Genomic DNA, 15514 nt, shown 5'->3' with positions numbered 1-15514 from the left:
CTTCCAAGTTTAGACCACAGACTCCCCACCAGGCTACCTATGCTTCCCAGACTGTGACTCCACAAATACGCCCATCCATGTAGGCACAGCGGTCCTAGAAGAGCTCCAATCCAGCTGTGAAAAAGGATATCTTTTGAGCCCAAACCTTTAGTTGGAAATTTCTCTGTTCATGTATTCCCACCAAGACCAATTTACGGGTGAATGTATGAAGAGATTTTCATATCAGGTTTCCTGTGTGGTAAACTTTTGGGTACTATTTTAAATAAAGAATGGGACAAAATCCCCAATATGACATTTCCTGGCAGCCCAGTTTTCAATGGGTTTCGAGTTTTGGGAAAGGATGCACAGACCACAAATGAATCTTCTAAACTGTATTTGGAACTGATAAAATGCTTGGAAATGACAAAATCTTCCTAGAGACAAGGCCCTGAGCACAAAGTCTGTCTCCACCAGGAAAGTTTTACATATACTGTACAGAACAAAATCAGCAACAAGTGATCTTTGGCACTAGAACAGGTAATTCCTTAGATGTTCATGCAATATCCAAACTGCACACCACATTACATCAGATTGCTGGATAACAGTTGAATTTTACATATAAATTATCTTAAAAAGTTGGAAGTCTTAGCTAACTTTTTCGCATCAATATACTAACCTTATCATAATGCTTAGTGCCTGAGGTAGAGACTGCTGGAAGAGATTTAAAAAAACACAGTTGAGAGTACAATAAAGAAAACCATTTTCAATCTTGGAAGCATACAGCCAAATGTCTTCACCTGGTTCAACAAGCCAACTCTGAAATGCAGAATTCTTTTTATCTCTGTAGAGATTTTACACTGGAGTAGATCTTTTATTTGGACTCCTGGATTTTGGAATGCTACGGATTGCTTCTTTAAAAAGTATGATTGTTAACGTGGAATGTGTGTAAACCAAATCCACTTAATATCATTATTAAAAACAACAACAGAACTACATTAGAGACAATAGCAAATAAAAATGTTTAAGCTCTTCATGATGTGTGGTAAGAATGACATGTATGCAATTCAACCTAATGATTCTAACATTCGATGGTGACTGAATTATTACAGATTTATAACATATGAGTTGAAATTTTGTTTCCAAAGTGCCCTGTATAGGTACAGGGCCTTTATTACTTTTAGGTGGTGACTCTTTATGAGATTACATGATTTTATAAAGATAAAATTAATCTAATACCTGGAACCTTCCAATCAAAATGACCAGCAACTGTGTTTGACCTCAGGTATTTTCTTCACAGGCAGGAAAGACCTTTGATTTATAAAAAGGCATTTCTTGAAATAGATTCAAGTATAACATTCTTTCCTTTTACAGAAAGCTGGCTGGCCAAAAATTTATCAACTATAGATGTTATTTTTAGAAGTGAACTGTCTCTTAAATGAGACAGAAAGCACAAAGCATGGACATCTAGAAGCTGAACGGGTAAATCATACATATGACTAATAAGAATAACATTTAAGTCCATTCTTGGTATAAACTGCTTAAAGTCCGTGTTTCAAACCATCACTGATGCCTGTGATAAGAGCACTGAAACACATTTTACTACCACCGCATAGTTTAACTTTTTTTTTTTGAAGTTCCAAGCTCAGACAAGTGACCAATAATATAATAGCTGGTCTTTTAACACCTTTTACCAGAGGCTCTAACTACTTCCTAACACTTCTGAGAGTAAGTGGCTCCTGAAACTCGGCAAAGTAAAGTGATCTGCCTAATTTTATACCATGAAGAAATCACAGAGTTAAGGTAACTAATACTGATTTTTTTCCATTTAAAGATACAGGTGGCCTTCTAAAAAGACAGACATGTGGGAGTCCTAAACTGTCAGAACCATTTCAAATGGCAAAGATCATTTGTAGAGTAAATAATTCTATAGACATCAAGGAAAATCCCCAGAAAATGATGTAACATACGGTTTTAAATGGACAAATATAGAAATGGGTAAAACTAAGTCATAAGCAAAGATAAAGCCACAAAATGAACCTTAACATTTCTTTAGGGGAAAATGTAATCTAATTCTCCCTCAAGTTTGAATTAAGAAAGCTAGCCTGTTCCTTTTACAATCTCTTCTGAATAGATTTTAACAAAGAAGAGCAAAGGACACACCACATTTGAATAAATCCAATAGTACTTTAAGGAACATAAAGATGTTAATCACATCCTGATTGTAGCATGTGAAGAACTAAGCACTCAACTTCTATTTAAGCAAATGTCACGACAGAGCATGTCTTATATAGCAATTCAAAACAGTATGATTTTGATAGGAAAAGGAAAAAACTAATGAGTTTTTTAATAAAAATACCTGCATCTTCAAGAAAAATATTTTTACAGATTCAATGCAGACCCAACTAACGGGTCAAGCTAGACATTGATAGTGTCATTTTCTTAATGTAAGTCCATAACATGTCATTAGGAGAAAATGGCTTTGGCAAATTTATATGGTTCAAAGGCTCAAAGTAATGTACTAAGAAGGCAGTGAGAGATGGGGAATTCTTGTTATAATTAAAACTTCAGCAAGAGAATAAAAATAGATTTAAGAAATGTGTGCATTTGGGGAGGTGACAGAGTATCTTTCCCTATACTTCAAGAAGCTGAAGAGTTATCCAGACACAACAGGTAACATTCACAACAGAACAGGCCAAGATGAAATACCACGAGCACTGTCTGTAGAAACTGAGTGGATGCTTTTGGTGCCAAGTGTCTTTGCCTGGTTCTTCCTGGCATTTCTGCTTGACTCCTTCCCTCTCCACCACTCTCAAATCCCCAACCTTTCTGTTGGCGAAGCCACTGTTCTCCTTCAGGTTCTGGATAGATGTATATATATGCATGGGCATTTTCTGTTCTTCAATTAAGAAATCTGCTTGAAGCTCCAGCAATATAAGAATTGGTAGTTCTTTGTCTTAGCTAGGCTTAGGTGTTTAAAATCTTGCCTGTTTTCTTGGAATTACATGAATTTCCTCATTAAGCATTTGGTTTGAAAGAAACTGTGTATGTCTATTAATTATCCATAATACATACACGTATAATCATTTTCTGAAATTTCCCCTTCAGTCTCACCTGAGTTTACTTTTTACTTAAGATGTTTAGAGATCCTGAGGAGCTTCCTCTAGGCTAAAATTTAAAGATTAAAAAAAAAAAAGCAAAATAAAAGTAAATGAATGGCTAGATGGTAAGGTTACAATTTCTACTAAGTTTCTTTTTTGGGAGGGGGAGAGAAGGAATGTAATAGAAAAATAACAAAGGGAAAAAAACTGCACAAAGGGCGCTATTCTACTAGACTTCTAAATCGTGGAGAACTGGCATTTCAAATTTAAGACATAAAAAATAATGCTTTTGGAATTTCAAAGAGGTGGCCTGCAATAGCTTTCTGTTAGAAAAGAGTGAGATACTCAAATAAAATGCTCCCTGGTGGAGCAAAGGCCCCTTTAAACCTTTGTCAAGCTCTTACTGAGCAGTTCACAAAACTTAAACAATGTGAACACAAGAAAGCAAAGCTCTCTCCAACATAAGGTTGAAAATGGCAATACTGCAAATTATAATCAGTGTGATGAACATTAATGCTTGCCATTTACAAATACATATGCCTACAGGGAATAAATATGGAACTTCTCTTTAGGTCTATTTACAGAGAGAATCCCAGGTCGGAATGACCTTTCAGGCAGAATCGTACCCTGGTAGAAGTAAGTAAATCATAGTAGTTCCACGATAAATCATAAAAAATAAGGAATTTGGATTTTGACCTCCTGCCATTTGCAGTATAAGTATCTTTGAGTATTCTTAGTCTGCATGGGGACTTTTGTATTTCTAATGGTAACAAATAAAATATCCATCACTGGCTTCTTAAGAAACCACAGAGAGAGGCAGGTTTTTGGATAGAGGCTTAAGGCAAATCAAACAGGTTCACAACTACATCCTACTAGGGCTCATTTTCCAGGCATGGCTTTCCTTTCAGAGATGCAGCTTAGCATCAACTCTAGCCAGGTTCTCCACATTGCTACCAGACTGGGGATACTTTTTATTAGTCTTTTGAAAGAATTTAAATTATATACACATCATCGAAGCATATACTGGCAATGCTTGATATTTAAAGGAATCCTGCAGTTAATCATTTACCTCCTTTGAAAATATGAACAGGTTTTCAAAATTAACTACAACTCTGGTCACATGAATGAGATTCAAGATTTCTCATGTAAAAGAAAGATCTCAACCTCCTTCTACTGTGGATTTCTTTCCAAGACTGAAAAATTATACTTCCTCCTCAGTCTCCTTCCATATGTGAAATCTTTCCTGCAATATGAGAGGCACTTTTATTAGGTGTAGCATCTATTAAAACTCTAAAGGCAGGGTAGAATTTGCTGAATGAAGTAATAACACTAGCCTAATAGGCATTACTTAGAAGGACTTCTTTCCTTTAATATAAAAGTATAGCTACAGCAGTCCAATGTACAAATACAAAAAAAGTTCTCATACTAAAAAAAAATGTACCATAATACTGTACATACAAAAACTGTTCAATGAGAATGATTTAAATATATCTGTTCTTTTCCAGATCTGGAAGACACAAATGTAAAGTTCTGCAACTGTATTATTGCTGAGAACACGTGCCCAGGAACACCATGTTTTCCTCTTTTCACCCTCATCCCAGCCCCGCCTTCAGAGTCCCCTGAGCTTGGATCAAGAGCCAACAGCATCCCTGAAGATAACCAGAGCCAAATGTTTACTCAATGGAAGTCATTATTCAGTGAGCTGTTGCTTACCATAAACTATGAAAAGCGTTAAGTTTTAAGCCCAGCCAAGATTAAATCCAGACAGAGGTCTTCCCATCCCCTGATTTGCTACTAGCACTGCTTTTGTTGGACCCAGCTTTGGACCCTACTTTGGCCTTTTTTTCCCGGGGACCATGGGGATTGTTTTGGTGACTGTAGGCCTGGATTGCTAGATCTAAGCGTTCCTGAGCCATTCTGATCTCCCGCTGCAGAGTCTCCAGGTCAGCTGGGAGGTTCTCCTCATGGCTGCCATACTGTTGTTCCTGGGCGATGTTGGCCTTGTTTTGCTTGTAGGCGATCTTAGCATTAGACAATTCGGTGTACTGGATTTGATCTGGTTTGACAGCAATGTTATAGCCAGGGGGAGCAGATGGTGTATTCCAAGTGAAAGGATAATTATAAGCACCCGGATCTTCAAGTTCCCTCCTTTTACTGTTTAGTGAGTCTCGAATGGTCCCAAACCCTAAATGAAGCATCTCCCAAATGTTAAGCAATAGGCAAAGGCCCGTAACACCATACATTATCAGAAGGAAGATGGTCTTTTCAGTGGGCCTAGAAATAAAGCAGTCTATCTTATGAGGGCAAGGAAGTCTGCTGCACACATAAAATGGGTGGACTTGGAAGCCATACAGAAAATACTGCCCTATCAGAAAACCCACCTCAAATACGGTCCTTGCCAGCAACTGCAGCACATAAATTTTCATGAGCCCATCCTCCCGAATCCGTCGTCGGCCATCATGCTTGGGTTTAGGTGGGCTCTGCTCTTTATTTTCCTTTTCACTTTCTAATTCCATTTCTGGATACATCATGGGATCCTCTTCATGGTCCTCTTCTGTTTCTTCCAGAGCCCGGTGTTGTTTCCAACGCATCGCGTAGGGTTTGCTCCGAGCTGCCTTCTTGTCTGCTTCACCGTGCTCCATTTTGGCAATCTTATGAATGGCATAGCCCAGGTACATCACCGAAGGAGTAGCCACCAGGATGATCTGGAAAACCCAGAAGCGCACATGGGAGAGGGGTGCAAAGGCATCATAGCAAACATTCTCACAGCCCGGCTGCTCTGTGTTGCACACAAATTTGCTTTGTTCATCATAATAGATGGACTCTCCTCCTACAGCTGTAAGGACAATCCGGAAGACAATCAACACAGTGAGCCAGATCTTCCCCACAAATGTGGAATGGTTGTGAATCTCCTCCAGCAGGCGAGTCAGAAAGCTCCAACTCATGGTGATTGAATTGGTTTGCCCTGATAAAAGTGGAAAAATACCAAAGGAAAACCAACAAATATTAAAATCTTAACAATTTAATTTTTAAATTGTGATCTCTAGGAACTACTACTTTACATACTTGAAATCTAACTTCAAGTCTTATACTTGGACAAATGTTAGACTAAATAGCATCTCACTCTCTGCAACCCTTAGGTAGAACTATTTTGTAACCACTGTGCTCGGCCTATTTATTTTTTTTAAGAGACAGTTTTTCTTGCTCTGTCGCCCAGGCTAGAATGCAGTGGGATGATTATAGCTCACTGCAACCTCAAACTCCTGGGTTCAAGCAATCCTCTTGCCTCAACCTCCTGAGTAGCTTAGGACTACAGATGCATGCTGCTACACTCAGCTAATATATATATTTTTTAATTTCTTAGAGATGGGGTCTTGCTATGTTGCCCAGACTGGTCTTGAACTCCTGGCCTCAAGTGATCGTCCCACTTCAGCTTCCCAATGTGCTGGATTATAGGTGTGATCCACCACACCTACCACAATTCTACTTTTTAAACCAGGGAAGATATGAAAGCAAACCAGACTTTCTAGGACCCTGTAGGCCCAAACAAGTGCTCATACACTGAAGTAAATAGTCCTACCTGGCCAAGTGCGGTGGCTCACACCTGCAATCCTAGCACTCTGGAAGGCGGAGGCGGGAGGATCACTTGAGCCTAGGAGTTCAAGACCAGCCTGACCAAGAACAAGACCCTGTCTCCACTAAAGATAGAAAAATTAGCTGGGCATCTTGGTGCATGCCTGTAATCCCAGCTACTTGGGAGGCTGAGGCAGGAGGATGGCTTGAGCCCAGGAGTTTGAGGTGCTGTGAGCTAGGCTGATGCCACAGCATTCACCCGGGCAACAGTGAGACTCTGTTGCAAAAAAAAAAAAAGTTAAAAATATTAAATAAATAAAATTACAGCTATCATTTATTGAGATGTATTTCTCAGATGCAGTATACTGGGTTCTTTACATATATTGTTGTTTTCGTGTGTGTCTGTGAAGAGTGGAGGGAGGGAGGAAGGGAGGGGAGGGCGGGCGAGCTACATATATTGTTATTTCACGAGACCTTCAGAACTTTGTGAGATACAAAGAAGAAAACAACACACAGGTGTAGCTATTCAGTCCAGTCACAGAAAGATCACCACTGAGAACATAAAGGGGACACTTGGGATGGACACCACTGTGAAGAGGTGGCTTATTAGGAAACTTAAATTGAGGACCAGGTGACAAAGTGTTAAAAGGAATTAAAGAGATGGTATAGCTACAAACTACAGGCAATGATCGAGAACTGAAATAAAAGACAGAAAGGAACTAGGAAGACACTACCTAGCTAGGCTGCATAGCACAGCAGATTCTGGTTTTACTTAGAAGTCCACAGTGAGTGGTCTTGCAACAAATATAACTAGCCCTTTACCACATAACAAAATGTATAAATTATATTTCTGTATCTTGTTTATGGTAGATGGTAAAACAACATTTTCAAAGACAGTTTCATTCTGCGATTTTTACAGGTAAAACCATCTAAATGAGATAATATATGTAAAATCCTTAATAGAGCCCCTGGGCACAAAGTACACCTAGCTTTCTGCTTCTCCTCCTCCTTTTCCCAGTTTACTTCTGCAGATTACAGGGCATGTGTCACATTACCAAAGAAGTTTAAATACACTTTACCTGTTTTCCAGAACTTCTGTTACCCAAACTGTTCTTAAAGAAATGATGTCTTGCCTGCAACTTTTCCAGATTCCCTCTGGAAGAAAAAAAGAAAAGAGCAGGTCATAAGCTTCCTCCCACAGAAAACAATGAATCACTAAAATGCCATTTTCAGGAAGAAACAAAGTTTTCTTTTTTTTTTTGAGAGAGAGAGTCTCATTCTGTTGCCCAAGCTAGAGTGCCAGGGTGTCAGCCTAGCTCACAGCAACCTCAAACTCCTGGGCTCAAGCAATCCTCCTGCCTCAGCCTCCTGAGTAGCTGGGACTACAGGCATGCGCCACCATGCCTAGCTAATTTTTTCTATATATATTTTTAGTTGTCCTGCTAATTTATTTCTATTTTTAGTAGAGACAGGGTCTCGAACTCCTGAGCTCAAGCAATTCACCCGCCTCAGCCTCCCAGAATGCTAGGATTACAAGCGTGAGGCACCACACCTGGCCAAGAAACAAAGTTTTCTATGTACCAAAGGAATCAATCAGAATGAGATGGAAACAGGCCTGAGTTTGAATACCACTGTTTTCTTCTCCCATACATGTAGTAGGAGAAACTATGTGACAGTGACCCAAAGATTCTTAAGTCATTGTATTCTAAGAAAATATGACAGGAAGATGAGTCATTTGTGGAAATCCAAAGCAAATGAACTCTGGCACCTACTAGAAAAAGTCAAAGCAGAAGAATCCCAGCAAATTAAAAGTGGGTCACTAAAGGCCTTGCAAAAATCTTCACCCTGCATGCTCTATTCCCTGGAGTAGCCAATACACTTCTCACGGGGATTTGAGCAGCCAACTAAGAGCAAGCTGTTTAGCTAAAACACCCAACAGCTGGCTCTCAGCCACTGGGACACCCGGCTCCACAGGAGGTGATTTACAGATTCAACTGCTCACAAACAGTCACAGAAAGAAAACACCTGCATCTGTACTGGAGTAAAAATCAAAACAAATTCCAAGATGATTCTCACAGTTCTGGAGGCAAATTCCAAGATGAATTATTGCTCATTATCAAGTTCTGCCAACTCTCAATAGCAATGGCCAAAAGTCATCCATAAGGTCCAACGTTGTTTATTACTATCATTTAACAAATTTAAAACAATCCCTGAGTGTTATGTGTTCATAGTAACTTAATTAAAAAGGCTTTTTTTGTTTTAGATACCGGAGGGGGGGGGGAAAAAAACTGGAACAATTTCCAAAAGACCAATGAAGCAAGAAAAAAAATGAAATGTAGGCATCAAGATTTACATATAAAGATCTCATCACAGGACTTATAACTCCCATTTCTAGCCCTGTTTTCCAACTGAGCTCACTTTTCCTCCTCTCACTAAACATACAAGTTATAAAACCACAAAACAAGAAGTAAATAATATGTAATTTTTAAATGGTGATGTAAGCCAGATTCCTGACACAGAACTCCATAACAGAGTTCCCTGAAGGCTCAGATTTCCCCTAAAGCCTGAAATTCTATTTGTTCCAATAAGTCAAAGTAACGAAAATACAGTTGTTAATTAGTCAGCAAACTCATCCTCTATACTTCCATCCATATCAAAGATAAATGGGTATCTTTTTAAATAATTATTGCTATGTAAGAATTTCTCAATAGTTCAGAATGTCATACAATAACTTTTTCTTTGGTGGGAGGAATTGGTGATAAACCCTTTGAAGCTTATATAAGTTATAAGGCAGCCATTTTACACACCCAGAAGTATGATTCTGTACTGGTTAAGCTGTAGGCCCAGAAAATGCTGAACCCTTAGAGCCTGGTTTTCCATGGGCATTCATAAGAGCATAGCACCCTATACCTATACCCTGAAAAGTCTTTGGAATGGGTATCCCCATAGTTAATGCTCTTGGCCACAAAATGCCCATGAGGGGTAGTAGGTGGGGGGTGTGGATATTTGGTCTTCTGTATACTGGATATACCCAGATTAATTCACTTTGCTTCTCTTAACATAATTTTACTGTGGGGGAAAAAATAAACCTGTAACATTAAAAGAAACAATGCAAAAAGCCACAATCATAGCTACATAAAAATGTTTTAGTTTTCCATACTTCCTTCCAGTCTTTGTCCATATGAATTCATATCAATACACCACGTGTAAATGACACTAATTTACAAAGTCCTAATTTGCAAAGGGGTCTAGTAGTAAAAATGAATTTGTGCAATTTTCGTTCTAAAATAAAGAACCATGGGCTTCCTAAAATGAATGGCAGCATGACCACTGTCTTGACCTATGGTAGGTTTTTCTTTGATAATCTCCCCTTTCCAAATCCTTCTTTCTAAGTACCCACTCTTGTTTTTAGTGGCATGTCAAATCAAATAATCCCTGGGTAATGAGTGTACGGTCTGGGAAATATTCTGAAAATGTTAGTTCTTTAGGCAGTGTGGTGGCATGCAGCACTTCTATTCCCAGCTAATCAGGAGGCCGAGGCAGGAGGATCACTTGAACTTAGGAATTTGAGGTTGCAGTGAGTTATGACGATGCCACTGCACTCTAGCTTAGCTCAGGCAACAGAGTGAGACTCTGTCTCAAAAAAAAAAAGAAAAGAAAAGAAAGAACAAGAAGAAAATGTTAGTCATTTTTGTAATGGGTCACTCATTCTCTAGGCAAGCCCTACTGTCCCACAGCTATGATTATGCTTTTTTTTTTTTTTCCACTCTATCACCGTGGGTAGAGTGCAGTGGCATCATTATGGCACAATGCAACCTCAAACTCCTGGGCTCAAGCAATCCTCCTGCCTCAGCCTCCTGAGTAGCTGGGACTACAGGCACGCACCACCACACCTGGCTAATTTTTCTATTTTTGGCAGAGATGGGGGTCTCACTCTTGTTCAGGCTGGTCTTAAACTCCTGAGCTCAAGCGAGCCTCTTGGCCTCCCCGAGTGCTAGGATTACAGGCATGAGCCACCATGCCCAGCACAGCATTAAAATATTAAAAATGGCTTACAATGTCATAGAGTACACTACTCCACCAGAGAGAATAAAATCAAATCACTTCAAAAAGAAAAACAGAATAAGTAGAATGGCAGGTTCTGGAGTTAACATTTCTAAAGCAGTATGTATCACTGCCAAGTGTGGTCTCACTGTGGAGGAAAGTGTGTTCTTAGTGCACTAAACTCCCTTTTCCTCTGAACTAGTATTTTGCTCAGTTCCCAGGTGCCTAAGATTCAGGATACAGTCTTCTTTGTTGACTTCTCTGCTTCTGCAAACAGACTTGGTTATAGTATAGGAGGTGAGAGTGTGCAATTCACCTGTGAATGGCTCACATGAAGAAATAAAAATATTCCATTTATAAGTGGAAAATGGTGTAGAAGTGGTAATGAAGACATGGGTGGAAGCCATCACTAGAACAAGCAATAAGAAGGGAACTCCATACCATTATAACCAAATTGCTTAAAACCAATAAAGAAATATCTTAAAAGCAGCTAGGAAAAAAGATACTATATAAACAACAAAAAAATTAAAATGACAGAATTCTCAATGAAAGCCAGAAGATAGTGGAGCAACACATTTAAAATCCAGAAAAATGCCCGCAGAATTCTCTACCCAGCAAAATCACAGCTATAGGAAAGCAGAAGAAAGGAAAACAATCACAAAGAGAGAAAGACAAAAACAAATTAAGTACCTACTATATGATCCAGCCATTCTGCTCCTAAGCATTACTTGAGAGGTGAAATTCTATCTCAATAAAAACACTTGTACATGAATGTTAAGTTTCATTTGTAATAGCCAAAACCTAGAAACAACACAAATGCTCATAGAATTGACTGTTGTATATTCACATAATGGAATACTACAAGAATAAAAAAAAAAATAAACTACCGATACATTCAGCATAGATCAATCTCAAAACAGTAATAACTAGGCTGAATGACAGAAGGCAAAAAATAATACATACAGTATGATTCCATTTATGTAACATTCTAGAAAATACAAACTAATCTTTAGTGATAGAAAGCAGATCGGTAGTTGTCTATATTGGTAGGTTGGAGGTGGAGTGCAATGAGGGGTAGGAAAAGTCAATCTTGCTCCTTTTTCTCTCTCTACGACCAAACTATCAGCAAATCCTGTCAGTTCTATCTTCAAAATATATTCACAATTTAACCACTCTTACCACCTCCATTGCTATCACTCTGATCCAAGCCACTTTCATCTGTCACCAAGACCACTGTAAAAACAACCCCTCTAACTGGTCCTTTAGCCCTGTAATCCCCAACACCCCCCATCCCCGGCCAAAGAACTGGTATTAGTCCGTGGCCTGTTGGGAACAGGGCCGCACAGCAGGAGGTGAGTGGAAGGCCAGGGAAGATCCATCTGTATTTACAGCAACTCCTCATCACCACCTGAACTCTACCTCCCCGCCCCGCCCCCACTGGCCATGGAAAAATTATCTTCCATGAAACCCATCCCTGGTGTCAAAAAATGTTGGGGACCACTGCACTGCCTTAGCTTATGCTCTTATCCTCTCTCCAACAGCAACCAGAGTAAAGATTTTAGAAGGTAGGTTAGACAATTTCCCTTTCTGATCAAAACTCTCTAGTAGTAGGTTCCCATCACACTTGGAATAAAATCCAAAATCTTCCCATAGTTTACAACGTCCTTTATCAGCTCACTTTCTGGTCTCATCCCTGCTCATTCTCCCTCTTCCTCATTCTGCTTCAGGAATATCTACCTGCATCCTCTTTGTTCCTCAAACCATGACAAACATGCCATGCTTTTGCCTTAGAATCTTTGCACTTGCTATTTTCACTGATTACAACAACTCTTTTCATAGATACTGGCAGGACTCTCTCTTACTTCATTCAAGGCTTTGCTCAAATGTCACCTTCTTTAGTAAGAATTTCCCTAGACAACTTCTAACAGTTACTATCATTCTCCAGCCTTTTTTTCTTAGCTATAATTTTCTTTACAGCACCTAATCCACACATTATGTGTGTGTGTCTCTGTGTGTGTGTGTGTATTTTAGACAGTCTTGCTCTGTTGCCCCGGCTAGAGTACAGTGGCATCATCATAGCTCACTGCAACCTCAAACTCCTGACCTCAAGTGATCCTCCTGCCTTAGCCTCCCAGAGTGCTAGGATTACAAGTGTGAGACACCTCATCCAGCCTATTTATACAATGTATGTAAGTTATTTTTTTGTTTGATTGCCTAGTTCCTCCACTAGAATAGAAGCTCCCTGATGGCAAGGACTCTGTTCTTTTATCCCCAGTTATCCGAAACCCCAGGGCCAGGAAAATGATGATGGGTTCTCAATAAATACCTGTTCAATAAATTCACACATTTATAGAATTATTCCAATTTTGTGAAAACAAAATTTATGCATTAAAAAACCCTAAAAAAATAAAACAAAAATCCTGAAAGGCCATAAACCAATCAATACCTGCTCTACTTTCTCTCTTCTTCAGTCTGTCTTCTACATCTCCACCAGAATTCTCTCCCTAAAACAGACGTGTTACTCCTCTGCTGAAAAGCTACTAATGTAGGTGGCTCCTCACATCAATGGGGGCAAAGATGGAATTTTTAATTAATGGTGTTTGGGCAATAGGATAATCACCTAGAAAAAAAGATAAAAGGAGAATTCATACCTAATATCAGACATTTGGATAAAACCCAAATAAGTATTTAAATATAAAAATGGAAACCATAAAAAAACATGGTTGATATTTCTTATAACTCTGGGAAATGGAAGAGGCCCCCCCCAACTTTTTTTTAATAAATATGAGTACAAAAAAATGAAACCATCTCTGTGGTTTTAAAACACATGCCATAACACATATAAAAAAAAAAATAATGAATTGGGGGAAAGGTTTTTGGTAACTTTTACAGGCAAAAAGCTGATCTCCGTAATAGATAAAGAGCTCCAAAAAAATCTACAAGAAAAACTACAAAAACAGCCAACAAAACAATAGAAAGTGGTCAAGGGACATGAACAGACATTGCACAAATGAGAAACACAAATTTCCCTTAAACACAATGTACAACATGGTTGAATCTTAAAAACATAATGCTAAGTGAAAGAAACCAGACACAAAATACCCACATACTGTATAATGTCATTTATATGAAATCTCCAGGATATGCAAATCTATATAGACAGAAAGTATTAATAGATGAACAGTTGCCAGGGGCTGGAGGGAATGGAGAGTGACTACTAATGGGTATGGGGTTTCTTTTGGGGATGATGAAAATATTCTGAAATTAGTGGTAATTCACACTTGTGAATATATTAAAAATGAGTGAATTGTACACTTTAAAGGGTGACTGTTAAGGCATGTGAATTATGTCTCAATATTTAAAAAACCTACTTTGAGATGCAATTTTTCTCTTATCACAATGGCAAAAATTCAAAAGTTGGGGAAGTTATGGAGCAGCAGACATGCTCATACACTGTTGACAGGAGTGGTACAACTTCTGATGGCAATTTGGCAATATCTAACAAAATTACAAATGCATCTACTCTTTAATCCAGCAATCTGACCTTTGGAAACTGCATCAATAAATATCTGCACGAGTACAAGGTTAATTAATATAGTATAAACAATGATTCACTGTCAGGGGAACGGTTAAATGCACTGTATCTATTTAATATACAATACAATATGGCTGTAAAAAATAAAGAGGAATGCTTTCATTGTATAGAAAGAAATCTAAGACATTTAATTAAGTAAAAACAGTGAGAGTATATAAACGTATATAAACTACATCTTTTATATAAGAAAGGAGAAAAATGTTTTCCACTTATATTTCTGTAAAGAAACAGGATACATTTTTTAAGAAACTTAACAAAAGTTAGGGAGGGGATAAAGGAAGATGGGGTAGGATCCATATTTTTGATTATGCACCTTTATATAGGGTCTTGTTTTTTGAACCAAATAAATATACTGCCTTTCTAAAGAAAATAGCCCTAAAGGCATCCCACTGCCCTAGAGAAAAAAACCTGCTTAATATTTTTTAAAACTTTGGTTTATATTTTTTAAAACATTTAAAAATTCTTGTTTTATAAAAAGTATCTTAATCTGTTCTACTTCAAATTTTAAAAAATCACATTTGCATCTTATACTACACATTTTCACATATGCATTTCTTGTTTTCCTCTGAAACCGTCTTCCCCTGGACATCCTCCTAGTTTGCTCCCACTTCATTATGCTTCTCTTCAGATACCACCTCCACTGGTGAGGCCTTCCCTGACCACCTACCTACAATAATATCACTCTATCACTCTCTATGTCCTGCCTTCACTTTGCCTTTTTCCTTCAGTTCACTTCATGCTGCCTAACCACATTCTTTTATTTCATTTTTTTGAGACAGGGTCTCACTTTGTCACACAGGCTGGAGTGCAATGGCCTTATCATAGTTCATTGCAACCTCCAATTCCTGGGCTCAAGCCATCCACCTTAGCCTCCTAAGTAGCTGGAAGTACAGGCCCACGCCACCATGCCAGGCTAATTTCTAAAATGTTTTTGTAGAGACAGGGTCTTCACATATTGCCTAGATTGGTCTTGAATTCCTGGACTCAAGTGATCCTCTTGCCTAAGGCCTACCATAGTGCTAGGATTACAGGTGTGAGCCACCGTGCCTGGTCATATATCTTTTATCTCCTAATTTGTTCATTATCTGTTACCCCCAACAGAATTTAAAAGCAAGTACTTTGTTCTTGTATCCCTGGCACCTACAACAATGAGCACCTCAATAGGTGTTCAATAACTATTCACTGAGTGATTTAATAAATTTGAATCTTTACTCATAGTTTTTCT

At 38.5% G+C, this 15514-nt stretch overlaps 1 protein-coding gene across 3 annotated transcripts in view; it reads right to left on the bottom strand.

Annotated features, from left to right (window-relative positions):
• Positions 1–356: 356 nt before the first annotated feature.
• GJC1 (gap junction protein gamma 1) overlaps positions 357–15514 on the bottom strand; it is a 33612-nt gene continuing 18454 nt past the window's right edge. For 2 of the 3 annotated variants that reach the window (XM_045526821.1, XM_045526822.1), the window contains exons 2-3: positions 7730–7805; positions 357–6042 (exon numbers count right to left, since the gene is read on the bottom strand). In XM_045526821.1, coding sequence (XP_045382777.1) covers positions 4832–6022 — 1191 coding nt within the window. In that variant the 5' untranslated portion in view covers positions 6023–6042; positions 7730–7805 and the 3' untranslated portion in view covers positions 357–4831. Of the gene's footprint in view, positions 6043–7729; positions 7806–13140; positions 13315–15514 lie in introns of all 3 variants that reach the window. The other variant, XM_045526820.1, reaches the window with a different exon arrangement.

The sequence above is a fragment of the Lemur catta genome, chromosome 15 (assembly GCF_020740605.2).
Source record: "Lemur catta isolate mLemCat1 chromosome 15, mLemCat1.pri, whole genome shotgun sequence".
Classification (NCBI taxonomy): Eukaryota; Metazoa; Chordata; class Mammalia; order Primates; family Lemuridae; genus Lemur; species Lemur catta.
Note: the sequence above shows the minus strand (reverse complement) of the source record. Positions and strands in the feature narration are given on the sequence as shown.